At 41.9% G+C, this 27,864-nt stretch overlaps 3 protein-coding genes across 11 annotated transcripts in view; 2 read left to right on the forward strand and 1 right to left on the reverse strand.

Moving 5' to 3' along the window:
- Positions 1 to 68: 68 nt before the first annotated feature.
- MBD4 (methyl-CpG binding domain 4, DNA glycosylase) lies at positions 69 to 9,724 on the reverse strand. The gene is made up of 8 exons (XM_026501413.4): positions 9,348 to 9,724; positions 7,426 to 7,656; positions 6,174 to 7,006; positions 3,721 to 3,795; positions 3,504 to 3,638; positions 2,734 to 2,883; positions 2,127 to 2,230; positions 69 to 433 (listed from the first exon to the last, which is right to left on the reverse strand). The coding sequence occupies exons 1-8, from the start codon at positions 9,434 to 9,436 to the stop codon at positions 356 to 358; spliced, it is 1,695 nt and encodes a 564-aa protein (XP_026357198.1). The 5' UTR covers positions 9,437 to 9,724; the 3' UTR covers positions 69 to 355.
- On the forward strand, positions 869 to 1,312 carry LOC113257200 (60S ribosomal protein L30-like). Its single transcript, XM_026501414.4, has one exon. The coding sequence runs from the start codon at positions 932 to 934 to the stop codon at positions 1,277 to 1,279; it is 348 nt and encodes a 115-aa protein (XP_026357199.1). The 5' UTR covers positions 869 to 931; the 3' UTR covers positions 1,280 to 1,312.
- The window catches only part of IFT122 (intraflagellar transport 122), a 71,437-nt gene continuing 53,273 nt past the window's right edge, over positions 9,701 to 27,864 (forward strand). For 2 of the 9 annotated variants that reach the window (XM_057311952.1, XM_026501408.4), the window contains exons 1-6: positions 9,712 to 9,965; positions 17,058 to 17,124; positions 18,616 to 18,700; positions 22,914 to 22,992; positions 24,912 to 24,988; positions 27,109 to 27,175. In XM_057311952.1, the coding sequence (XP_057167935.1) occupies positions 9,925 to 9,965; positions 17,058 to 17,124; positions 18,616 to 18,700; positions 22,914 to 22,992; positions 24,912 to 24,988; positions 27,109 to 27,175 (416 nt within the window). In that variant the 5' untranslated portion in view covers positions 9,712 to 9,924. Of the gene's footprint in view, positions 9,966 to 17,057; positions 17,125 to 18,615; positions 18,701 to 22,913; positions 22,993 to 24,496; positions 24,580 to 24,678; positions 24,682 to 24,850; positions 24,989 to 27,108; positions 27,176 to 27,864 lie in introns of all 9 variants that reach the window. The other 7 variants (XM_057311954.1, XM_057311955.1, XM_026501411.4 and 4 more) reach the window with 6 other exon arrangements.

Raw genomic sequence — 27,864 nt, forward strand, 5'->3', positions numbered from 1 at the left:
AAAAGTCCAATTTTCCCTTAAGCAACATTGATAGAAATCTGCTTTGTGTTACTGAGAGCTTATGAAAGTTTTTTTTTCAACTTGGAATCACACTTTATTATTGGAAAAGTCACTTACATTTTTAGGATTCTTGTCAAATAACAATTTCTTTAAAAAGAAACTCAAAACACGTCTAGTACATTCAGTAGCAAAGATCTACCAGCGTTACACACATTAGGAAAACGTACATTACATTTCTAGTTGGACTAATTAAAATCTATATACCTGTAAAGGCAGTTGGTTGTGCTTAATGGAGCTCTTAAGAATTAAGCGCAAAGTAATGTATAAAAAATATTTTTGAAAACTTCAAAGAATTTTAAGACAGACATAATTTTTCATGATTTTCCCAAAGCCAGTCATGATATTTATTTAACTTATGGTCTTCAGGGTGCACCTGGAAGAAATACAACACATTAGGAGACAGAGGCCTTATGTAAGTTTGTCAGAAATACATTTTTAAAATGGGCTTTTTAAAGATATGGTAGGGGAACAATACCATATGATAGCATACCTGAAAATTATAACCTTTAACCTAACTGGATCCATGAATGCTTAAAACAATGTCTTACATTAGGGGCACCTGGGTGGCACAGCGGTTGGGCGTCTGCCTTTGGCTCAGGGCGTGATCCCCGCATTACGGGATCGAGCCCCACATCAGGCTCCTCTGCTATGAGCCTGCTTCTTCCTCTCCCACTCCCCCTGCTTGTGTTTCCTCTCTCGCTGGCTGTCTCTATCTCTGTCAAATAAATAAATAAAATCTTTAAAAAAAACAAAACAAAACAAAAAAAAAACCAATGTCTTACATTAAAACTATACTAATCCAGCCTTTCCCTCTCCCGTCCATCTTGGCGGCTGCTCTTGGTTGGGGCCGTCCCGCATCTAAGGGAGGAAGATGGTGGCCGCAAAGAAAACGAAAAAGTCGCTGGAGTCGATCAACTCTAGGCTCCAGCTCGTTAGGAAAAGTGGGAAGTACGTGCTGGGGTACAAGCAGACTCTGAAAATGATCAGACATGGCAAAGCGGAACTGGTCATGCTCGCCAACAACTGCCCGGGCTTGAGGAAATCTGAAATAGAACACCACGCCATGTTGGCCAAAACTGGTGTCCATCGCTGCAGTGGCAATAATATCGACTCGGGCACAGCATGCGGGAAATACTACAGAGCATGCATGCTGGCTCCCATTGATCCAGGTGATTCTGGTATCATCAGAAGCATGCCGGAACAGACTGGTGAAAAGTAAATCACGCAAAATTTTTCTTTAATAAAACTGGCCACAGCTTGTTTTAAAATAAATAAATAAATAAATAAATAAATAAATAAATAAATAAAACCATACTAATCCTTCACAAAGTACTTTCCAATTTAGTACTGATCTTCACCGTGACCTACCATGTGGGGTGATGATAACATGAGTCAAGTATTAATATACCATTTTCCAGAAGGTTATAGACCTTGAGAGTTACAAGGATTGCTCAGGTCACAGTAAATGGCGGAGCAGGGATGGGCTTGGCCAGACCTACTGGCTGAATGCTTTAAGGCGAGTCACAGACCAAGAGGCCGGTGTACTGGGCCACCTGACCGTACCCCCAGCTGCCAGGACACCCCCCGGATATCTGTGGGCAGGGCATACTCAATTGACTGGGTAGCTGAAGTAGGGCCCAGTTACCACAAAAGCAGTCTGAGACCAGTAGGAAAAACCCAACAAGCATGCATTCCAAGCCCAAACCTGCCTGCTTTCCTTCAGTGGTGCATTTCTGAAGGCTAGTAGGACTGTGACAGGCGGAGAACCATGTCAAGCTTAGAGATCACACGTGAATGAGAATGACAGCACAGGGCCAGAAGTAACAAACTGCTGGAGGTCAATCAGAGGCCACACCAAGGAGTCTTTATGAACTTGGGAGTATCTATGGATCCTCTCCCTGCTGCTAATAGCCCCCATGCCACCACCTGCCCCTCAAGCCTGGAACAAAACTGGTTGTGATGGTGATAGCACATGTGCCCAAGAAATGGTTTTAGCTCTAAGGATGGACTTATTTTGCCTCAGAGACAAAATGTGCTGGAAATGTTATGGCTGAGGTGGGTCTCACCTGCTTCCACTCATTGACGCAAAAAATTCGGTAAGAGTCGTTGCCATATTTGCCAATCCCATGAAGCTCAATCGGATACCTCCACTGCTTTGTCAGATATTCATCTGAAAATACAACACCCCACAGATCAGGTCAGCCTCTAGAAAGATACCTTCCCTAAATATGTGGTGATGCAGAGCTAGATGGTGAGAATGGGAGAAAGGGACAGCAAGAAGTCTTTCCTAACAACCCGGGTTCGGATGGCTTGTTCTTCTGAATTCCTGCAGCCACCCTGTCTGAACCTCTCATCTGCCACTTACTAACCATTATTATTTTGTGCTGTGCTAACTAGACAGAGGCAAAGTCCTTAAGGTCAACAGGGCTTTCTGCTTCACCGACTTCTTCCTCTAATCCTGCCCAGATGGCCTGTCCCCGTGTTGGCCAAAGATTTATTGCCTGGGTCAGTGAGAGACTGTGGTTTGGGGCAAGTGGACTGTTTTTAAATGTCTTCAGTGCTTGAGCTGAATGACCTCGATTAATGTAGCATCCACGGACATTAAAGTTTAAGGTGTGGCTCTCTTAAATAGGCACAGTTTATGTTCTTTCCTTTGGGTATACAGGAAAGTACCTGAGAACTTGATAATGGTTTTTGCTCGAAGATCGTAGAGACCAAGAGGTTTAAGAAGTTCTGACACATCTCTCCAGTCTGCGGTTCTTGCTACCTCAGCCGAAGGGTACTTCTCTAGAAACTTCCAGAGCACAGGAATTGCCATTTTGCCTGGGAAGTAAAAGTAACTGTGATTGCAAGCCTCTAGATGGGTTGTTTTTAAGTTCAGGTACTTCCTCCTCTAGAAATCTCATATAGAGGGGCTTGTTTGTTTGTTTGAAACCCCTGATGAGAGAAGCCATTACCTGATCTGGCAACCACCTTCAGAGTCAAAAGTCAGCACTGTCGGCTGTTTGGCTAACAGTCTAAATCATACTGATACCTAGCCTTGCCTGATGATTAGTTTTCAAATAATCCAGTCATCAAATAACTAGAATAAAAGCATACAGAATACAAAGTGCCAATGACATTAAATAAAGCATTCAATGAAAAAGAAATGCTTTTACACATGACAGAGGGTGAAGGAATGTTAGGTAACTGATTTTCGTTGCTGACCAAAACTAGTTTGGAAGTAGAAAACACTGACAGTATGTTCCATAGTGCTAAAAAGGCTTTGGATGTCATCTACTCTAACCTCCTCATAGATGGCGAGTTTGAGGGCTGAAAGGAGAAGTCCCTGCCTGAGGTTATCACACAGACTCGAAGTTAAACTTGAACCCATACCTCCGAAAGAATCCAGTGCCCTTTCTCCTTATCCCATTCTAAGATAAAGATTAAAATAATCCACAAACCTGAGGTCCGATTGAGAAATATGGTAGCAATGAGGAGCTTCCATGGATCGTGGAAAAGTGTCTCTTGGACAAGATTAAAAGGTGACCGGGGAGGTGTCCACTTCTTAAAAGCTTTGCGTCGCGGGGGGCTAAGAGCTAAACAAACACATCAGAGCTGCATCAGAGCTGACACCTGAAACAGATTTAAAATCTAATTTTCCGATTGGGAAAGGGATACCTTCTCTGTTATATTTGCTGGAAAAATACAGGCTTGTTTTCCTTTTTTCTATTTGTGTCCGTGGAATGGTATCTCCTGAAAAGGAACAGCGAACATTGTTTATAGAAGCTATGGTTTAGCCTAGAGAAATATTCAGGGGTACAAATAACAACACATTACTATTATAAAGCATTTAGTACATGTCAGGCACTATTCTAGGCACTTTACAAAAATTAACCAACTTAATCCCACTAATGACCTACAAGCTAGGTACTATTTACTTTGACCTCACAGATAAGGAAATTGAGTACAGATAAATTAAGTAACATGGCCAGGGTCCCACAGCTAGTGTCGGAGCTGAAATTCTAATCCAGGCAGTCCGGCTCCTGAGTCCATAACTTTAACCACTCTGTTACGCTAGTACTCTATGATTTATGTTCAGAGTTCATAGTACTGAAAAATTAGACGTAATATGGAATATTTTAAATTTTGACACATTTGTACAATGTGGTCATTAAACATTTTGAGACTATATCATGAATACTTTCCCCCATGTCCTTAACTTTTTAAGTGAAAACGCAATATTCTACGTATGATCCCAATTTAATAAAGAAAGAAAAAAATAGAGATTAGAATGAAATAAACTAAAATGAGTTGCTGCTAATTTTTCTTTTCTCTTTTAATTTGTTGTTATTTTCCAAAATTCCTGCAGTGAACACTTTTACACTTGACAAAAAACAAAAAAGGACACAGACAAAACAAACCTATTGGAAAACCTAAGACTGGTCCTGGGAACACTGAGACCACTATCTACTGGGAAGCTCAGTTAATGTAACAAAGACTGCCTGACCGGCGTTGCCGGGCTTCCCGAGCTTCTAAAATCATCACATCTAATGCTCTCCTTAGCCTTACCCCCTAAATTTGAATGTTAGTTAATAATATCTTGCATTTGTAGAGCGTGAAGCCATCTTTTTCACTTCTCATTTTACTTTGCAATTTTCTTGATGTGAAAAACTGGACCGGTGAGGATTGTTACCTCCATTTTACAGAAAAACAAACTAAGGCTTAGAAATTAAACAACGATCCCAAAATGAGAGTGGGACTGACTACAGATTGGGATAGGTATCCAGCTCTCCAGATAATTAGCTACTGTTTTTGCTATTCTCGTTCAAACAGACAAAGCCTAGTACAAAGTAAAAAAATAGGACAAAGTAAACTGCTTTTTACTAGTTACATGATAATTTCTTCTGTGGGTTCCCATAAATAATTATTAGCTATGTCCTTCATTAGTAGGCGACTGAAGCTCAGTTTACTTTGCAATTTCTAACTAAGCCAATGGGAAAGTCTTTACAATCTCACTGGAAACCTCTTAAACTAAGGGCTCTTCATCTTGTGCTGAGAACTAGACTTCTGTATGTATAGGATGAACAGAATACTTCAATTTTAGTCACAAAAGGATATTTTTAATATTTTATTTGCCCATTATACTAGCAATAAAGCTACATAAACCTCAAAGCTCTAAGAAGCTTAAAGTCTTTAAAGGACAAACTTGAATTCTTAAGCAGTTCCCAGGTATATATGGTCATTTTCTATTAAAGGTAAAGGAATTCCAGGCACAGCAAAGACATAAAATCACGAGTGGGACCGAGTACGGGAATCAGGTCTAACCTGCTGTTCCACCAATTCGTCCAAGCTGTCTCCTGACAGGACTTTAAGTAAAATTCGTCTTCTTCTTTAAAGGAGTTATTCATTATACCATAATGGCATAATGAATAACTAATACAGGGCTGCTCAAAAGGTCTTCTTTTTATTTTTTATTCACTGAGGTATTATAAAGGCAAAACTGCTAAGCTCTGACCTCTCTATTAAGAGCATATTACAAATAATAGATGAACTACGGGATTATAGTTTTGAATTATTTAGAGCTCTAAAGCATTTTAGAGAAGCATTACATTATAATAGAAGATAAAAGTGACTATGATATGTACAAACTGAAATTGGAAGTCACGCACCAGGAATAAATAACAGGAGGGGTGCAAAAGAGTAGACAGGGACTATTCTCGACCAGTTTACGCATTAAAAGGAGTCTTCCCCAAACCTTTTCACAAGTGAAGCCTTTCATTTTCCCTAAAGTTGTAATATTACTGGCTGGAAAGAGGATGGGAAGGGAAAGCACTGTTGAACAGAGTCCCAGTTGTTGCACCAGGGAGAGACAGTAGCAGCTGTAAATGGCACAATTCTCCTTAGCTGGGTCTACCAAGGCAGGAGCCAGCCAATTCCCTGTATGCCGTAACAAAGGGCTTGAAGATCGATCGGTTAAATAAAGTACTAGGATCAACTGGTAGACTGTATCTGATATTTGGCCCTATTTCTTCGTTCTATTTCCACATCCTAACTGGATACAGGCATGAAATACAGTATCTGGGAGTATAAACTCATCACGTGTTTATTAGCAGCTTTAGTGCTCTGAATACCTTGACATATCTTCACAGAAATAGAGTCCTTCTCGGTTTGTGAGCAGTTGTCCATTTCAGAGCCACATTTTAAAATGTCAGTATGCAAATGCTCCTTCCTTTCCCCAACTTCTACTTTTGATTTTATTTCCTCAGATTCTAAAAAGGTTTCCTCACACTTCTTGTTGTGTTCTGCTTCTTCCGTTGAACATGATTTGTTTATGATGCCAGAAGTTATTTGTTCAAGACCAAAACTGGATCCTGAACTCAATGATTGTCCTTTTACAAGTCTCTTTTCTTCACTGGTTACTCTGACGGTCTCGTTGCTTGCTCCAGCATCAGAAATGGAGAGTGTTCTATCGAGCTGACCTTGCACAACACGTTCACTTTCAGCATCTGCCTTTTTACACTCAGATTTTCTTTTCTTATTATTTTGAGCAGAATCTGGAAGACCCTTCCGGCGCCCTGTTTTAGTTTTCTTAATTTGAATTCCTTTCAAAATAGTCACCTTTCCTTTGGACTTTCTAACCTCTCTGGAGTCAACATCAGTAACACCCTCATCTTCTTTAAAGTGAGATAGTCCTCTGCTATTTTGCAATTCCAAACTACCACTTGGTAGAGGAAAGATATCTTTTTTCCACCAGCTTCGTGTCCTGAGGCTCCAGTTTGAACTATTACTTTCATTTTGCATTTGGGATGTCAGAGGTGCTGTGCTGCAGTTTTTATATCTGGACTTGATACCCCTTTTAGAAAGTACGGTAAAATCAAAATCTTCTGGCGTAAGAGAAGTCTCTTCATTTTTGTGAAGATACTTAGCAAGTGAACTTTTGGATCTGAACTTCAGTCCTTCTGGGCTAGAAAACGACATTAAAGAAAACTTACTGCTAGTAAATAAAAGTGACTTTTAAAAAGAATTAGAGTACATTTCAGATTTTTAATTAATAATTTCCAAATGTTGCCACAGGTATTTGTCATTTAAAATTCTTTTAAAAAGTAATAAAGTGGTACTTTTAAATAGTTTCCTCTATGATAGTATAAAATAATTTTACAATTATTTACAAATTTACAAATTTAAGGGCAACCATTTGCAGTAGAAGATATATGTACTTGTCCCCATATCACTTGATATAACTAACCAGTAACACTCAAGGAATAAAATCTATAATGGTTTCTGGTAAGAAGAGGAAAAAGCCAAGATTCTCGTGATGCTTTCCTGATACCTGTCTAGATACAATGATTTGCCTGTACTATCTGTACCACCTTACATGCTCACCTGATAAAATATACATCATATCTTCCTGCTGTTTTCCCTGATAACCTCTGCTTCACAACTCTTTCCCATCCGCATGGGACAGACTTATGGCATTCTGTCATTGTAGTATCCCCAGTCTGAGCAGAAGCAATGGATTCTTGCAACAGGGGATTACACTCACTGCTGCTTTTTATCACCACTTGTTTCTCATCTTCTCCCACTCTTTCTGATCCCAGAGCACCATCTTCCTCGCTGAAAAAAACAAAGTACAAATGATTAGCTCATTTAAAATTTACTTTCCTCTGCTTATTCAATTTCAATCCACGACAGAGCAGGAACCATAAGGACTATTTAGACTACAGGAGAGATTAAAATCAGTATGGACCAGTCTTATGCTATGTGAATATCTCCCTGTCCTCCAACATGGGTTACAAAGGGTTGGAAGTCTCTGCACAATGAAAAGCTCAAGCTATTTGCTAGAAACTTTTTGTTGTTGTTAATCACTGAATAGGGCTATTATAAAAATTTCTGGTGACATTTGGCATAAATTTAAAAATATGAACCAATAGGTGAGCTCTTAACCTGGGATCAACAGAACTGCTTAAAACAGTCTGTGAGATACCCTCCTTCTCCCCCAATAAGTGAGGTAAAAATTTTATATGTATCTGCAGTTTTCTGGGGGAGAGTATCTATTGCTTTCTTCAGAGGTTGTAACCCTCCAAAACGTAAATAATTTCTGAAAAGAATTTTCAAATCTCTTTCATCCTTACAATAACCTTGTGAGGTAGGTAATTTTATTGACAAAATTTGAGTGACAGAAAGATTTAAGTTGCTTGCAAAATTGATACTGGAACCCAGATTCACTAAATCTTGGTCTATTACTTCTCCCCCTGTATTATTATTGAAAAACTTCAGTAAAGTGTATCCTAATCACTAAATCACACATTTTAAAAGTTGGATGGGTCTATAGAGATATCTAACCCAACTTCTTTATGGAAACTAAGCAAAAGCTAGTAACTAGAACTAGAATTAAGCTCTTCTGAAGTAAAGTGGGGTTAATAATTTTGGGGAGCTGGGTGGATCTTAAGAAATTATATAGTTCACATTTTAGGAATAAGGAAACTGAAGCCTGGTGAAAACAGCACAAACTTTAAAGTCAACAGACTGGGTTCAAATCACAGCTCTGTCATTTACTAGCTATGTGTCCAAGAGCAAGCTACCTAACCTCTCAAAGCCTCCTTTCTTCATCTGTAAAAAGGAGGTAATACTTCTTTTAAGATAGTTCTGGGGATTAAATTTTGAAAAAAAAAAAAAAAAAGTAGGTAAATCATCTTAGCCCCTTATCCCACATACACAAGTACTGTACTGGATACATGCCTGTGGCTGCCTCTGTAACTTCTTATAGGACCCATTTTGGGGGCACCGTTGGCTGCTTAACATGACATCTCCTCCAAGGTCTTCCCAGGATCCTCCAACCCAAGGGGACCTCCCCTTGCACAAAACCTCTCTGCTCCTTCCAGCTCTTTCTTCATTCCGGCTAACGAAGCAGGATCCACCCCAGGGCTGAACCCACTGGAAGAGTTCCTGAGCTACAGACATTGCGCTGCGTAACTAACCCTGTGGGTCTCGAGATCTGTCAATCCTAAATTAGAAAGGCCCACCCGGAGGCGCCTGGGTGGCTCAGTCCTTAAGCGTCTGCCTTCAGCTCGGGTCATGATCCCAGAGTCCAGGGATCGAGCCCCCCCTTTCCTCCGTGGGGCTCCCTGCTAGGCGGGAAGCCTGCTTCTCTCTCTCCCTCTGCTTGTGTTCCCTCTCTCGCTGCGTCTCTGTCAAATAAAATCTTTAAAAAAGAAAGAGAGGCCCACCCGCCTTCTACCCACCCCGCCCCCGCTCCCATTTTACAGATGGTGAAAATGAGTCCCGAAAGGGGACTCATAACTTGCCGGAGATCACAGGGCCGGTCTGGGGCTGAGAGCTCACTGGAGGTGACCGAGGGGGCAGCTCCGCAGTCCCCCAGGCTCGGACTCTCCATCCCAGCCAAGCCCTTCAGGTGGGCTTCGACGGCAGCAACGGGCCGTGAGGGTGCGACGCCCTAGGAACGGAGCAGAATCAGATGCGAAAACTTCTTGATCTCAGCGCGCTAGGCTGAAACCAAGAGACGAAGGTGGTGAAAGCTTGGCGGACTCCACAGCGGCTTTCCGGCCGCCCAGTGAACCACAGCCGCCATTTCCACGGCTCAGCCAATCAAATCCTTCGTCGAGGAAGACGTACCGCCCTCCGCCCATTCCGACGAGTCGCGCGCGCCCTAGTTGCGCAGACTCCTCTAGACTCCATTCCCTCTTCGTTTTTGCTCCTTTCTTAGCTCTGCCTTTTAGGCATGCGCACTCGGAATTCTGCCGCGCGCACGAGGCTCACTGCGCATGTGTGTTGCCAGGGGTAGCGCAGGTAACCAAAGTGGCTGGCGGAGTGGGGCCTGTTGCTGAGGCGGGAGGAGGGGCCGGAGTCCTGAGGGAAGTCGCGATGAGGGCCGTGTTGACGTGGAGAGATAAAGCCGAGCAGTGGTGAGGAGAGGGGCAGTCCGGGAGGAGCGGGAGGCCGAGCCCTGGCGGGGATGGAAGGAACCATTGCGGGAACCCCCGTAGTTGCTAGGGGCAACGGGCCTGTGGCCCCGGCTGAGGGCACTAAACCCCAGGTCTGAGCAACTGCAGGGTTGCCCTCCCACCCGTTTGCGGATGGAGAAACTGAGGCCTGGAGAGGGAGCCAGGGGGTGTACCACGCGTGAGGTAGTGGCCTGTCGCGGCGGTTTTACACAGAATCACAGTCTGGGCCTGTCAGAATCCGTCTTGGCTTCATCTTACTTACTACCCGCGACAATGTTTCTCGAAAACGTCACAGTTTTTGCCACATGCACGTATAGTTGGCATTTTTCTCTGAATTGTCTCACTGATTTTTCACTCAAATATGATTTTACACTTTATGATTTTGCAAGGAAATTTCATTGCTCCATATTTGAAAGTCAGTTTCAGTTGCTGTGAGATGAATGCGAAACTAAAGTTGGGAGAAACAAAACGGTGTTAGTAAGTTGTAGCTAGATACTGTTGCTAGGAAGCCTTTAAGCCTCTGGTCTACTGTCCTGGAAAACTGGATATTTAGCAAGTGTGGTCCGAGAGGTGCTTGAGGTGAATAGCATCAGAGCAAGACTTTCTCCTATTCTTAATTAAGAAGGTTTGAAAGAGAATCAAAAGAGAATGACTCTCTCACCTTATGAGTTGATGTTAATGTCCTATTCCATTTTTATCAACTAATTCCGTCATACAATGAAACATTTTGGGAAATACTGACTTATTGGATAGTTCCCCTCAGCCTGACCTTAAAAATCTTCTTAGCTGATCTTTTCAGCTTCATGGTGCAACCTCTGTTTTGGCCACTGGGACAGGACCTTTAACATTCCCTCTCTTGTTTGTGTGCGGAAAGCATGACTTGACTTCTTTCCTCGTCTCCTTATATTTGAAATTATAAACATTCTGTAATGTTCCCTTCAGATATGGTTTCTCTCTCTTCTGTATTCTGCACTAGTAATAGCTAATGCTTACCATGCACAGGCATGGCTAAGAACTTCAGGTCTTTTATCTCATTGTCACTTCACAACAGCTCTCTGAGCTAGGTACTGTAATTACCTCTCTTTTACTTAAAAGGAAACTGAAGCACAGAGAGGGTAACTAATTTGCCAAGGTCACACAGCAAGTAAGTGGTGGAGCTAGCTTTTTTCCTCACTCCAAAGCCCATACTGTTAGCTACTACATTAATGTTCCCTCCTGTTACAGAGGTTGCAAACCCAAATGCCTGCAGGAGTCAGGCAGGCAATATAATGGGAGATGTTTATTTGCATCTTAAACTCAAGGAATTGTCCGTCTTTCCTAGGAGTAGTCTGCTGTTCTACACCCCACTTTTCTTGAAACATATAGCCCTACCAGTATATCTTTCACTTCTACTTTTAATAGAAATTTGAGTTTCAAAAAATTCTTTTGGGGCACCTGGGTGGCTCAATTGGTAAAGTGTCCAACTCTTGATTTCAGCTCAGTTCTCAATCTCTGGGTCCTGAGTTCAAGCCCAATGTTAGACTCCACGCTGGGCATGGAGCCAACTTAAAAAAAATAATAAAATAAAAAATAAATTAAAAAATTCTTTTTACTTTTTTCTTCACTCTGTTATGAAACTACCCACCACAAGCTGCTGATAACTAGCACCTTGAACATTTGACTTTCATGTCAGAGAGTAAAAGGGAGTGGCAAGGAATGTGGCAAACTAGAGATCTCATGTCTGCCTAAAAAGGGCAGCTGCTGCTCAGCTCTTGCCAATTACCACCCTGCAGGAATTTGGCCTAGTGTGCTCAGATCTTCCTGTTTTTACCAGAAGCTATGAATTTGGGTTTTTATGTGAAATGCCCTAATTTTTAAGTGTTGGCAACTAATCTAAAACTGAAATAAAACACCATGTGGGCCAAACAAAACATTTGCTGGCCAGATACAGCCTGATTTGCTCCCAGTTTTCAACCCCAGGCATAGAATTTTGTTCATTCCTGTCTTGTGGTTCTTAGAATCTGTCTAAAGAGTTATTTGTGCATCTGTTTATCCCAGAAATCTATAAACCCTTTAAAAGCAATGACTGCTTCTCATTCATTTCTAAGGCATATTTCAGAGCTAAACAAATCAGTGGTTGGTGTGACTATTTGATGGATAGATGTATTCATGAATAAATGAATAAGTGAGTGAAAGAATGATGAGTTTAGATTGATTATTTGGGTTTTGGCCCATTATAGGTTTGAAACAACTTACTAGATGAGGGACTGTAGGGGTTCTATAGACCAGCAATCCTGATGGCAGCTACATATGCCAGCTGGAAGCCTAGAATAAAACGAAACAAAAACTATTAAAAAATAGATAGTGAAACTAGGAGATCTCAGATGTCTAAGATTAGTCCTCCACAACTGAACCAGCCACTGTCTCCTGGTCTGCTCTTTGGCTTCTAGTCTAAACTTCACATGGCAGCAGGTTTTTTCTCTTTTTTGAGTCCTGCTGCTGTGATCCATTATTGTACTTCCTATAACCCTAGATTGACTCCCAGTTCCCTTCCACATCAGATTATGCACTTAACTAGGTGGTCCTGCTTATCCTCCCCCCTCACCCTCTGCTTGCTAACATTTAAATTTATGCTTCCCACTTAAGTTGAAAACTCTATTTTCCTATCCAAAACTCCTTCCCAAATGCTCTTATTCTTTCCTGAACTCCCTCCTTTCTTTTCTCTTTCTCTTTCTTTCTTTCTTTCTTTCTTTCAGATTTTATTTATTTATTTATTTGTCAGAGAAAGACAGCACAAGCAGGGGGAGCGGCAGGCAGAGCAGGCAGAGGGAGAAGCAGGCTCCCGGGTGAGCAAGGAACCTGATGCTGAACTTGATCCCAGGACCCTGGGATCATGACCTGAGCCGAAGGCAGACACTTGACTGAGTCACCCAGGTGTCCCTGAACTGCCTCCTTTCTTCCTTAAAAGCACTGCTCCAGGTTTATCTCAACCATGATGCCTTATTGGCTAGCCTGCCTTATTCCAGTCAGGATGGCATCTGCTATTACCCTCCAGTTACACTGGCTAGTATTTACTGAGTACTTGCTATAGGCCAGTCAGTGTCCACATGCATTATTTTATTTAATCTCCACAACAACCTGTGAGGTTGAATTGTTACCCCATTTATAGATGAAGAAACTGAGATTTAACAAGATGACATAATTTGCCTAAGATTCAAAGCAAGTAAAAAGCCTGGGTCAGATTGTGCAGGATTTGGAGAGCCACCTTGGGACTTCAATTTACAGTTGGGTGGGCACAAGGTTGGCGGAGGACAATTTGCAGGATTTGCCCTCTGTCTTTCTGCAATGGCATTAGACAATGTATCTTTCTCTTAAGAGGGGGTGGATGGGGAGAGAGAGCCATCCTCTAGTACAATAAGCTACCTGCAGACTGGTGAGCTCTCCAACCTTGGGTGTGTTCAGAGGTTGGATGGCCATTTATAGGGAATTCCTGCTGTGTGGGGGAGCTGGACTACATGACAGATTTTAGGGTCTTTCCCAGTTCTGAGTTTTTGTGATCTTGTCCACCTTGAAAATAAAACAGCCAGTCATCTTACCAGCAAAATGGGTTTATTCAGGAATAGGAGAGGAATTACAATCTGGGAGAAGAAAGCTATGGTGAAACACAGGCAAATTCTGGAAACAAAGGAGAGGAACATTCTTCAGTAGAGGAAAGGGGGAAAGAAGTTGGGAGGGGCCATTGTAAACAAAAAGTCCATTGGAGTAAACTGGGAGTTCAAAGTTAGTGGCTTCTCATTGGTGGAATTGTGATGATCTCTCATTGGCTGGGCTGTTGCTAGGCAAGGAGAAAAATCTTCCTTTATGTAGGATAATGTATAGGCTTTTTCCTGTTGGTTCTTCAAAAGGCCTCCAACAAGTACTACACTATGAGAGCTCCCCCTTCTGGCCTCTGGACTCCATTTATTTATTTATTTATTTATTTATTTATTTATTATTATTATTTTTAATCTCATGCACATGCAGGTTGCGTTGTGCAGAGTTCTTTTTTTTTTTTTTAAAGATTTTTTATTTATTTATTAGACAGAGATAGAGACAGCCAGTGAGAGAGGGAACACAAGCAGGGGGAGTGGGAGAGGAAGAAGCAGGCTCATAGCGGAGGAGCCTGACGTGGGGCTCGATCCCATCACGCCGGGATCACGCCCTGAGCCGAAGGCTCGCTTAACCGCTGTGCCACCCAGGCGCCCCTGGACTCCATTTTAAATGAGGTTTCCTTTATTCGGTTTCACCAAATTTCAGCCTCATGATGCAGTTAAAGTCTGAGGGGTTCAAGATAAAATAGTTTGTCAATTATATTTATTTTGTGTCTAGGACAATGCCATGCACAGTGGGCCCACAAATGTCTAAAATAGGGTCCTTGCCCTTAAACTGCCCATGACTATCATTAAGGGGACAAGATAGTATTTGAAACAGTGTAAAATATAGAAAATAATATAATTCAGAGCTACAGTGAATTATACAGATCCTAAGTGCACTAAGAGTTTAGATTGGGGTAAGTTGAACATTATGTTATACTTTAGGAAGGCAAATTTCAAGACATTTAGAGAAAATGAATTTTCACATCTGAGAGGAAGACAGTTTAAGGCTTGGCCCAAATCAGACATGCAAATGATTTTCTGAGAATTCAACCCAAAATGATCCTGATGAAGACGATCCTCACAGGAGCCACTTTAATGAGTTTAGATTATCTACAATGCAGAAAGGAAGCCACATGATCAAATGAATATAAAAGAGAGGTACAGATCCTCTCTAAAATCTAGTACCTCATAATAGCAACCCACAGGTGTCAGGTGCTTGCACAAGGCTGGCCTATGCACCCAGAGGTGGGAAGGCAGCTCTCTAGCCTTGTTTTTTAGGTGAGAACGAAAGCTCGAACAAGACATCAGTTCTGCTGCACCCAGGTCCACTCTAATTTTCGCTTTTACTTCCCTGCTTCTTCTCGGATTGTGATACACCAAGTGTATTTTCCCTTAGGCTCAGAGAAAGAAAGTACAGGATATGATAAGGCCCAGATCTGTTACCATGTAATAGGGAGGAAGCTGAAGAACTCAGTGTCTGTATTTGCATCTATCAGGAGGGATGCCCACCCTTGTTCCAGCTTCTACATCAGCCAGCTGTTGAATATATGTGAAGAGTTATTATTGTTATTATTTTAAGAATTATTTTTGTTAAAGGAAGCTTCTGAGGTCAACAGAACCTATATAGAAAACTTTCTGAATTCTACATGTAATGCCTTTTTTTTTTCCATATTGATAAAGTGTGGAAACCGTTGCGAATTATTTTGTCAACTATGGCATATACTAATAATAAAATGAAAATGAAGGCCACAAATCGTAGTGGTTAGAGCTTGGGCTTTGGAGCCAGACCGCCTGGGTTTGAAATCTGGTGCTACCTCCACTCAGTAGCAATTTATTTTCAGGCAAGTTACTTAACTTCTCTGGGTCTTAATTTTTTCCATCTGCTAAATGGGTATAGGGTTATGAGGCTTAAGTAAGCTAATACGTGTAAAGCATTTAAACTCTACTTAGCACACACAGTAAATAGATGTGCTTAATAAATGTTAGCCACTGTTACTGTTCAAGTACTAAGGATAACAGAGATTTGTCATATTTGACAATACTTTGAGAGAGTGGAAGGCAATATAGCACAGACTCTAGAGTCTTATCTGAGTCGAAAGTCTGGCCCCACCATTTGCTGGTTGTATGATGTTGGGTGAGATACTTGACCTCTCTGAGCTGTGGTGTCCTCAACTACAAAACTGAGTAATAATTCTTACCTTATGGAATTGTGGGGATGAAATAAAATAGTAATAATAATAATTTGAAGAGCTCAGCAAGAGTGTCTCTGGAACACGCTCCAAGTACTCTTCCCCAGGGTCTATAATTCTAGATTACTACAGGTATCAAGTAAATTTATCCCAGGCTAAACTTTTACAATAGGCTGCCCTGGCAGTGCTGTCTAGCGCATTCTTACTAGAATCACCTGAACTAATGAAATCCTCTGCCTGGGGCATTCAAGAATCATTGTAATATGGCGCCAGTGTGTTATTCTAGCCTGATCTCTCTCTGCTGCCTTGTGCATAGTCAGATGTTTCAGTCAAATTCAGTAATTTAGATTATTTGCTATTCCCCACCTTCATGTCTTTGCTTGTTCTTTCTCTGCCTGAAATCTGCCCCCTCCAGATCTCCTCCTGCATGTCTCAAAAGCCTTACTTTTTTCACATACTGTTTTCTTCATGAAGCTTTTTCTCATCCTTTCTCCAGATCAGAACACTGCGTCTTCCTCCTTTGAATTCTGCCTAAAACCTTTACTCAGTATTGTTCTGTATTTCATCTAATCTAAGAGGTCACTGATTGTAAAATACCATTATTTTACATACCACTAAGAAAGCAAAAAATGTTTTTGGTTAAGCTGACATATCATCAATTATAAGACATATCCCCACCTCAGAGATGTTAAAATGTGAAGAAATGTATGCTTTAGAGTTCATGACATATGATAGTTCTTTGTGAATGTGTCTGAATCACACCTTCCAACTGGATGGCGATTTCCTTGAGGGTGGGGAGGGACTGTGATTTGCTCGTTTTGTATCTGTTACTGCCTAGCACCTAAGAGGCATGCATTAAGTATCCAATTGGTTGGAAAGAATAATGCTATTTTAATAAATGACCAGTTTTCAGAGACATGTGAATTTAGTAGTCCTCAGTTTGTCTAGCCTTTATAGAAGAGTTAATGCCTTCGACTGTTGACCCTTTGAATCATCTCTGGCGTCTGACTTCTGGACAAGTGGAAATTGGGACATAAAGCTAACTGCCGAGTAAATCGTGATTGAATAGGCTGCCAAGGTGTGGTGGTTGAATGGAATTTGCAACCAAATGCAATTCTTAGCCATTATTTTTCTCCCTCATACACTAGCAGTGTTTCATAATTGAAATAAAGTTTGCTTTCCTGACCATTAGCAGACCTCATCATTTTGGTTCCTAATTGTCCTTTTGTCTTGTCTTGTCTCCTGTTTAGTATATATGACCTCGCATTTAAGCCTGATGGAACGCAACTGATTTTGGCTGCAGGAAACAGATTACTGGTAGGATTGTGTCTGAGTTTCCTTTTTAAGTGCTTTTTTCCCTCTCCCCCTTGTAAACGCTCTGAAATTTGACCCCCTTTTTTTAAGATAAAAAAGGCAAGGGCGGAAAAACCAGTCATTACTTTTTAATAGGGAAGGAAATGGGCTATTTAAAACAGGTAAGTAAACTGTCTATCAGATAGGAACCTGTGAACAATACCTCCTTTGGAGTCATTAATCTTTCCTTTTTTACTTTGAGACATCCATGAAAGAGTTGAAAACAATTAATCAAAATGCCTTTGAAACTGGACTGGTGTCAGTTCACATTTTGTCCCCCTGAAAAATTCAGGCAACGTGACTGAAGGGGCCCCCTCCCTGAGAAGCCAGATAGCCTGACCCCAACTTTTAGGCATTGGCCTACCTAAACAATTCCATATGGATGCTGTCCTTTTTTCAGATTTTCAAAGAATATAAGCTCCCTCTGGAACCTATCCCAGTATATAAAAGTAATTTTCAGAGAACTCTTTATATTTGACCTAAAAACCTTTGTACGATCTCTCCTTCCTCCTACGTAAGTGCACTTCCCCTTGCTCCCTTGTTGTCTCCAGATATGCAGACTGACTGATCTCCATTCTCTGTATGGTAACTACATAATCTTAAAACCCTGGTTAAATTGTTCTGCAGACTCCTTCTTGCCAGGGTAAACAATCCAAATCCTTTTACTTTTTTTTCAAAGGTTATCTTCTCCAACACTAACCATTTCTGGAGGGTTTTGCCTTGATTACTCAGTGTGTTTTTTAAATTTCCACATATTTATAGATGTTACAGTGCTACAAAATATCCTAAATCCAAATTACAGCTAGGTTTTATAATATTTCCTCTGATTTGCAAACCCGGAGTTCAGGTCTATGACTTTCAAACTCGTAGCAGATATGAAACATCTCTCTATGATGTTCATACTTGGAGCAGGGCTAGTACTAAAACTTAATCATGTTGTAGCTGGCTCTTTGTGTGTGCTAGCTTTATTTGGGAGGGTCTAGCTTGATTGGTCATATATCCAAATTCACGTAAGATGAGTGAACTTTGTAGAGAAGTTCCACAGAGTGAACTGTTTCTCAAGGATTAATGGCATGTTCCTGGCCATGTAATTCACAGAGCTGGGACCTCTACTTTTTGGGTTTCTCTACTTTAAGTCACATTCTTTCTGGTTTCTCAGTGTAGTTTTTACTTGGTACAAATTTAGAATATTGACAAATGTTTTGTTATATAAACAAAAATAGCAGCAACCTGCAGGAATTCTAACTAACGGATGTCATGTGGATAATCTGTACTTTTACCTCTTTTTTTTAGGGGGGAGGCACAGAGGGAGAAGGAGAGGGAGAATCTTAAGCCTGCAGCAGGTGGGGCTTGATCTCACAACCCTGAGATCATGACCTGAGCTAAAATCAAGAGCGAACACTTAACCAGCTGAGCCACCCAGGCGCCACTGTACTTCTCTCTCTTTTTTGCCAGGTTTATGACACCTCTGATGGCACCTTACTTCAGCCCCTAAAGGGACACAAAGATACTGTGTACTGTGTGGCATATGCAAAGGATGGTAAGAGTCTGCTCTGATTTTACACTGTCTGTAATGGCGTCATAACTGCTCATTTTTCTCCTTAGTCACTCCTTAGTACAACTTACAGTTGCAGAAGATAGTTAAGTCTGTTAGGCTTTAATTCAATCACTCAAGTCAACAAGTAGTTATTGAGGGCCATCCATGTGCCAGGCACTATTCTAGGTGCTTGAGATAATTAAGTAAACAGTATGCTGGAAGTAGGGCAGAATAAGGGGAATTGAGAATGTTGGGTGGGGCAGCGTATTGAGTACAGGAACGAGTAGGGTGATGAGGGTGGGCTTATTGAGACAGGGACAGATGAGCAAAGACGAAGGTGGGGAGGCAGTGAGATTCTGATAGTGAGCATCTGGGGGAACAGAGCTCCTCTCAGAGGGAAAAGCCATTGCAAAGGCTCTCAGGTGAGAATGTGCCTTCCCGGGGGCTTTGGCAGACAGAATCGGGGAGGAGTAAGGGATATGTGTAGAGAGGTAACAGGTATGGATGGGGTGGCCAGATCATGTTGGCTGTCATAAGGACTTTGACTTAGATTCTCAGTGAAAATGGGGAACCACTAAAGACTTCTGAGCAGAGGAGAGATCTGATCTGATTTATATTTTAAAAGGATCCCTCTAGCTGATGTTTTGGAAACAGCCTGCAAGGGGTGAGGGTTGGGGCAGGGAGACCAGTGAAGAAGTATCATCCAGGCAAGTTTTATAACACTAGTGGCTTGGACCTCTGAGAGAGGTGGGAGCAGAGGAAGTAGTAAGGAGTGGTCAGATTCTGGATGTGGTTTGAAGTTGGAGGCGATAGGATTGCCTGACAGATGGTGTGTGTGGTATGAAGAAAGGAGGCAGGGGTGACTGCAAAGATTTTGACCTGAGCTACTGAAAAGGTTGAAGTTACTTTCTACTGACATGGGAAAGGGTGCAGGTAGTGTTACTTACAGTGGAAGATCAGGAGTTCAGTTTTGGACATGTTGAATATGATAAACATTGATGCTGTAGGAGAGAGGGGAAGGACTTGTCAGAACAGTCACTGAGTGGGCAAGAGGACATGGGATCTAGGACCTAGATAGGGCATGGTGGAAGGTAGAGGGTGTCACCACAGGTGCTGGCAGGTGGAGGCATGTGGTATTAGGAGTCTAATAGAAATTCTCTTCCATTCTTTCAGTGAAATAGGAAGCAGCATCACCTCAGAGGAAGGATGGGGAGGGAGGTGTCAGAGAGTTGAGGAGAAAGGAAAAAATGGAAAGTTGCCACTTAGGAGAATGGCTGAGTAGATGTACAGTGAAATCCCAAGCAACATGAAGGGCCTACTTGAAGCTGATCATCAGTAGAAAGTGACATCAAGATCAGTTGGTGTGATTATGTCTGTTTCTCCACTACTTTGAGCTGTATAGATGCAGGGTTGGGGAGAGTTGTGTTTAACCAGATTCGTAGGTTTGCAAGCACATCTGAAGATGAAATAAGAGGGCAAGGGAGTGGAGGGTGTATGCAAAGGAGTGATTATATACACTGACTTTGAACTGCCGGCTGTGTAATTGCAGGGGGAGAGGTTAGAGGACCACAGGGGATGGGGCAGTGGAGAGGTTCTAGGTCCTGGTGGATTTGGGGGTTACTAAATGGGTGAGGTGAAAAAGAGGAGAGGTGGTAGTCAGAGAATGGGTGCATGAAATTGATATTGAGAATTAAAAATAAATCTCTGTTATCCTCTGTGTGGGATTAGTGAGAAGAACATGGACTTTGGCATGAGATGACTCCAAGTTCCAATCCCAAAGATACTAATAAGTTTGAGGTAGTTATTGAGTCTCTCTGAGTCTCAATTTCCTCTTGTGTCAAATGGATATAGGTAACATTCTGTGACCACTGCTTAGAAGACCCAGAATCAGAATGTTACAGTGCTTAAACGAACCTTGGAAATCATTCAGGTTCCAGGTTTTTAACTTCTTCTGGGTGATGAACCTCTTTGAGAATCCAATGAAAGCTTTAGACCTCTTTGTAGAAAAGTGCACATTCTTTATGTATACGCACAATTTTGTCGGTATAGCTTTAATCGGATCTAGCCCAGTGACTTCATTTTAGCCCTACTTAAAGACCTGGAGAAGTAGGTGACTCGCTAAGATCATGCAGCAAGTTAGTGGCAAAAACAACACTATTTCTTGCCTCATAGTCAGTGTGCTATGCCACAGTAGTCACGGGTTTTTTTGTTTTTTGTTTTTTATGTGCATGTTTGAGTTCAAATTCAGAGTAATACTGTGAGGATGCCTTTGGGACCTCTGGAGTTTATAAACCTAGGGGTTCTTTGGCTTCCTACACCATTAGGGCCCTTGAGGGTGTCAGAGTGTGGCCTACTATTAGTGGCAGTTGTCAACACTTGGCAGAGTCCTGACACACACATCATCAAATTTGACCTTCTGAACAGTCCTCTGAAGCAGGCAGGGAGGGATTCTTAGCCCCTCTCATGGGTGAGAAAACAGGCTTGGAGCAATTACAGGTGAGAGTGACAAAGCAGACCTGCCCCAGGTCCTCAGACTGCAGAGCCTTCATTCCTTCTAGTAGATCATGCTGCTTCTCCAGGACATTACATCATGATTCAGAAGTCTTTTAATTCCTCTAAACTGGTCTTTCCCCCTTGGATCCTAGCAATGGAAATACTCTGAATTATGGTATTGCTCTTAAAGCTTGCTTGTTTCCAGTGTCTCCCCTAGTTTAATAAATATTTAATGAGCAACCATGATACAAAGGTATGAAAGAGCTAGTTTTTGGTTCAAGAAAAACAAGACAATAAAGAAATAATTGTAATAATAATAACTAATTTTTTTTTTTTAGTACTGATTCTATTCCAGGCACTGTCCAAAATACTTTAATCTCCTTTAATCTTCACAACAACTATGAGGTAAATTCTGTTACATCCATTTTTCAAATGAGGAAATGAAAGCATAAGATGTTCAGGAACTTGTTCTGGGTCCTGCAGCTGGTACCATCACTAGGAATTCCAACTCAGACTCTGAGCCCATAGCCCACACTCTTCATCACCTGCTGTCTGCCAGTGTGGAGGGGGGAGTGACAGAAATAATAACAAATAAAAGCAGCTTCTGTATTTAATAGATGCAGCAATGTCGTATGGCTCACCCAAATATCTATCGTTCCAGCCATCATGAAAGGTGTTTTACAAATATTATCTTAGTTGTTCCCTATACAGAGCCTGTGAGAAAGATGTTATTATTCCTTTACATTTCAGATGTAGAAGCTCAGAAAACAGTGACTTGCCCAAGGTCAACTTCCACTTGCCTTAAGAACAAAGTCTAAAAGTCCTTAACAAGGTTTACAAAATCTGGCCCATGGTTACTTCTCAGTGTTCACCTCTCATCTGAGTAGGTGAAGGCTCCCTGTTGTTTGCTGCCATGATACCCTGCTCCACTTCTAAGTACTTGTAAACTTGCAACAATGTAATTAAGTAATTACTTATTATATGTTGCCTCTCTCTAGTCCTATTCTTTCATAAAACCCAAGTAGTGCGGAAATGAAAATGTCATTTGTTGCTCTTGCTTAAAGCCTTTCTTTGGGATAAAGAGCAAGATCTTGACTATGACCCTGAAGCTCCTAGAGATCTATCCTCCACCTGCCTGCTCCTTGGCCCTTGGTGTTCCATGCTGGTACGTCTCAGCCCCTCAGACATACCAGGCTTTTCCTACCTCAGGGCTTTTGCATATCTTTTCTATCCTTGTGGATGGGTCTTTAGCTTCTCTTTGCACCTGGCTAAGCTTTGCTCATCCTTTAGGTCTCAGCTGAAGGTTCTTCTGAGAATCCTTTCCCTCATCTAAATTAGGTTCCCCAGTTATTCTCTTTCCTAGGACTCACTCTTAGCACGTTATATTTGTGTTGGATTAATTTCATTTAATGCCTTCTTTTCCCAGTGGACTAAACTCTGTGAAGGTAAGGATCACGTGTGCTTTAATCACTACTTAATCCTTAGCACAGAACATGATACCTAGCATGTGGTAGGCCCTCAGTACATCGTGTTTACTCAGTCCCACACAAAGCAAAATTTGAATCCAAATTTCCTGACTGCCATCCAGTACTAATAAGAAAAAGAAGTAGAGAAACAGCTGACACTTATTAGTTACCTTAAAGAGCTAGTTTTCTAAGAAATACTCTTTGGGAAATGCTGGTTTACAATAAATGTGACAGTTTTCTTTTTAAAACCCTTTTAGGCAAACGCTTTGCTTCTGGATCAGCTGACAAAAGTGTTATTATCTGGACCTCAAAACTGGAAGGCATTCTGAAGTACACGTAAGTAAGCATTTAGGTGTACGGTATTGTTGCTTTGACTCTTACTGATCTACTGTAGCAAAGGCCCCTTAGAAATAATATTAGGAAGAACTTTCTTCTCTGCAATTGAACTTGAAGTTAAGTTGTAGGAGTATATGGTGGGTATAGGAAGATTGGGTAATGAATACATGAACGAACATTTCTTGAGCATGCCTAGCCTGGCCAGCACTGAGCTAGGTGTTCATATATCTCGGTTCAGTTAATCTGACGCAACAGATTCCACCCCACCCAAACCTGTCCCCTTTTAATGTCCCCATTTCAGGGATTGGCCTCACATCTACCCAGTTTCAACAGCCAGAAACCTGGGGTCAGTGTGCTCCAGGCTTCCTCTCTGTAAGGGCTCTGCTCATGTTCTTCCCTGTTCCTCCACCAAGTTAACCCCTACTTGCTCTGCAGAGCTCAGGCTCAGATGTTGCTTCCTCTGTGAAGCTGTTCCTGGTCCTCTAGACTCAGTCAGGTCTTCTTCCTGGCATTTCTCACAATTGTAGTTTTACAGTTATTGTGGTGATTGAGTGATATCTCCCATCAGCCTATAAACTCCATGAAGGCAAACATTGCATCTGTTTTTGCTAACTCTTGTGTTCCTGGTGCCTAGTACAATGCCTGGCCCATAATTGGTACTTCGCAAATGATTTTTTTTCTTTTAAATTGTGGTAAAATACACATAACACAAATTTATCATCTTAACCATCTTTTAAGTGTAGTGTTACATACATTCATATTGTTGTACAAAACCTCCATAGCTCTTTACATCTTGCAAAACTAAAACTCCATACCCATTAAACAGCAACAACTATTCCCTGGGCCCTTGGCCCCTGGCAGTCACTATTTTACTTTCTGTCTCTATGAATTTGACTTCTCTAGGCACCTTATATAAGTGGAATCATACAGTATTTGTCCTTTCGTGACTAATTTATTTCACTTAGTATAATGTTCTCTAGGTTCATCCATATTATTGCCTGTGTCTGTATTCCCTTCCTTTTTTTATTTTAATACTTATTTATTTTAGAGAGAGAGTGAGCGAGTAAGTGGGGGGAGGCATAGAGGGAAAGAACCTCAAGCAGACTCCCTGCTGAGCATGGAGCCCAACGTGGGGCTCAGTCCCTGGATCCCGAGATCATGACCTGAACTGAAATCAAGAGTTGGCCACTTAACCAACTGAGCCACCCAGGCGCCCCAGAATTCCCTTTCTTTTTATGTCTGAGTTATATTCTAGTGTATGTATATAACACACTTTGTTTTTCCATTTGTCCATTATTGATGGACATTGAGTTTCTTCCAATTCTTGGCTATTTTGATTGCTGTTATGAACGTGGGTATACAGATCAACAACTTTGAATGTGTGAATAAATGAATGAATGATGAATGAGCTTATAAGTGAAGTGTTACCCAGAAGTGAAGGAATAAAACAGGCTGAGATGCCAGGTGTGGTACATGGCTTACTCATCTTTCATTGTTGTCTCAGGATTTGCCGTGTTTCCAAATCTTGGCCTATAATATCTTCATTGCACCTCCATCCTGTATTTCCAGGCCTCCACAAAGCGATAAGTAACAGCCATCACCTGTGCACCTGTGCTAGGCTAGGTGCTTTACTTCATTACCTTATCAGTTCACAAACCAGAGGTACCTAGCATGCTGGTCCTGCAGGGGGTAGCATTTAAGCTAGGCCAGTCTCATGAGTAATGTCTAAGAGATGAAAATGGTGGGTGAGGGGCAATCCAAGGCAGGAGAATTCATCCCAGTGCTTTTTGTTGGCCACTTGCATAAGAGTTTGTGGTGTGTAGTCAGAGAGACTGTGGGCTCATCATAAAATCTTCAGTTGTAGCCACTGAAACATTTGTGGTTTGCCGTATAATAATCTATAGTTGTTTACTTCTTAGACACAATGATTCTATCCAGTGTGTCTCCTACAACCCTGTTACCCACCAACTGGCATCTTGTTCCTCCAGTGACTTTGGTAAGTTCTGATTCCCGATGTCTTGTCCTGGAATTACTGAAAATCTGGGCAAAAAATGCTGAAACCCATCCAGAATGTGATTGTTTCATCCTGACAGAGTTAATGCTACTTCTCTCCCCTCAGTGGCTGAGGGGAGGCTGACAGTTATTCTTTAAACTATGTAGAAACCAAGAGAGTGAATGGTAACATTAAGTCTGATAAGAAATCTGGGAGACAGCAGGAAGGGCCCCAGGGAAGAAGATGGTAAGAGGGGTGGGAGAGCACAGGTATAACGGTGTTGCCGCCTCCGGGAAGTCTTCCCACCTCACCTGGCAGGCATAGGTCATTATCCCCACTTCTGTGTTCCCAAACATCCATGTGTGTGTGAAATTCTTCACTGTGTCAGCTGTGCTTCTTGTGTAGTTTGTCACCATTACTTGTTCAGTGGCTGCAGCTGTTCTTCCTGAGGGGCTGGATGCCCTGAGGAGCTCACTGTGGCCCCATTTATGGCATTGGCATGGTGCTGGCACAGAGGAGAGGCCAGTGGAATGGCCATTGAGGCAGGGAGGGAAGGAGCAAAGGCCTATGGGTTATCTCTGTTTTACGTCCATTCTGGTTTTCAGCTCATCCATTCTTTCTTCCTTGCTGAGTACAACAGAACAGACATTATCAAGGAATGAGAGACCATGTAATCCTTCTCAGTGTTTCGCTGTCCTTATCTCAGATGAACACGTTCCTACCCTGTCTATCTCACTGACAGATTTCTGAGGTTCAAAAGAGAGAGTATAACGGAAAGCACATTGTATAAATAAAAGGGAAAGGGACTGTCATTCATTAAAATTTTTAGCATTTCCTCCATGTGAGGCGCTGGTCTGTGTGCTTACTTTTGGATTAAAAAGACAAAATAGAATCACTGTCCTCAAAGAGCTTGTGGTTTGGGGCAGGTGGGGAGGTAGAATTTGTAAAAATATAACACCAAGTAATAATATTTGTTGAATGTTTAAGATGTGCTAGACACTGTGCTGATAGTAAAAATGAATTCCTGTTGGAGGTCTGTGACCACCCCTGAGGTCAGGTATTATTCTCATTCTCACACCACTGATGAAAAAGAACTGGCGCTTAGAGTGGTTTGGTGACTCACTTGAGGTCGCCCAGCCGGTAAGTGGTGGAACCAGGGCTTGGACCTAGGCCATGGGATTGCATCTAGAGCATGACCTGGCCAACAGTGCTAAGGGAGACCTGGGAGAAAGAGGTGTCCTCCGCTGGAGGCTCCAGACAGGCTCAGTGGAGCATAGATAAGATATGCACAGGTTGAAATATTTGGGGGAGGCATTCTGCACCAGGGGGAGGGGGAAAAATAGCTTGCTTGATGTTGCACTTTACTATGTAGCTACATTATTGCCCTACACTTACCTTTTTGGCCATACTTCACGGCTCAGGCAGAGGGTAGAATTTACTCATGTCGCCTAGACATACACCTGTTGTAGGGCAGTGAACCACTAGCAGGAGGGAGCAAGCCAAAAGTGGCCAGTGTACCTTGGACAAGGCACAGCCTGGACCGGATCATGTGCTGTGGGTGAGGCTCGGGAGAGGAAACTGATTTTCAGGAAGCATCGTTCATTACTTCAAATACTAAGTTGTACTCTGGTTGCAGTGTAATAGTTAAGAACTGTGGAGTTGCCATTTCTTTGAGTTAAAGCTCTGAAAACTTAGAAATTCACCAATCTATCCTCTTTTTTTTTTTTTTTTATCCTTTTGAAATAATTATAGATTCTCTGTCAGGTGCAAAGATAGTAGAGAAGTCTACCGGGAAACGGGGCCTGGTACAACGTGTATATACAGTTCTGTCCTTTCATCACCTGTGTAGATTACCATCGCCACAAAGACACTCCTTTATCGCCATCCTCTTCCTATTATTCCCTAACCCCTGGCACCTGGTAACCATTAAGCTGTTCTCCATCTTTATAGAATTTTGCCATTTTGAGAATGTTATAAAATGGAATCATATGGTACATGACTTTTTGAGATTGGCTTTTTTCACTCAGCATAAAGCCCTGGAGGTGTGTCAATAGTTTGTCCCTTTTTATTGCTGAGAAATATTCCATCCAGTCTGTGTTCTTTGATATTATTTTGTGTTGAAGGCTTGTGGTCTCCTGAACAGAAGTCTGTCTCCAAGCACAAATCCAATAGCAAGATCACCTGCTGCAGGTGAGTTAAAGGCAGCTCTGAAGGTAGGTTTTATGTTCCCTTCTCCCAAACAGACTCTCAAACTCTAGTTAGCTCACAAAGTGGAAAAGGTCTCTTGTGACCTAGGTGGTCTGGGCCCCTGTATTTTCTCTTTTCTTTCATGGTCTCCTTGATGGGAAGGACCCATGCCTTTGACCATCAAGCAAAAGAGAACTACAAGTTGCCTTCCTACAATTATCTGGCAACAGGCCTCCTCATCCAGAAGCTGCACTCAGTAGAGGTTTTCTGGAAGTGCAAGGCTGTCCTTGTCCAGGCAGCATATATGTTAGAGAAGGCACAGGCTTTGATACTAGACCTGGATTTGAATCCAGATTTAGTCACTGAGAGGCTCTGTGACCTTAGGAAGTTCCTCATTTGACAAATGGGGACAGAAATACCGACTTATTAAGGTTGCTGTGAAATGCACACAAACTAAGGAATGTAAAGCAAGCAGTACAGTGACTGACATACAGTAGAGGCTCTGTAAGTGGTAGTTATTCTGTCTGTGCAGCTTCTGAGTGTAGCCTTTCTTTCACTCAGCATCTGTTAAGCATCTACCTATTCGAGAGGCTAGGCAGACACAGATTCTGTTTTTAGGTGTTCTTGAAGTGGGAGGAGGTTGAAATGGGGTGGGGAATGGAGGCTGCCCCAGTGATGGGGGCACAAGCTAA

Source organism: Ursus arctos, unplaced genomic scaffold (assembly GCF_023065955.2).
Source record: "Ursus arctos isolate Adak ecotype North America unplaced genomic scaffold, UrsArc2.0 scaffold_14, whole genome shotgun sequence".
Lineage (NCBI taxonomy): Eukaryota > Metazoa > Chordata > Mammalia > Carnivora > Ursidae > Ursus > Ursus arctos.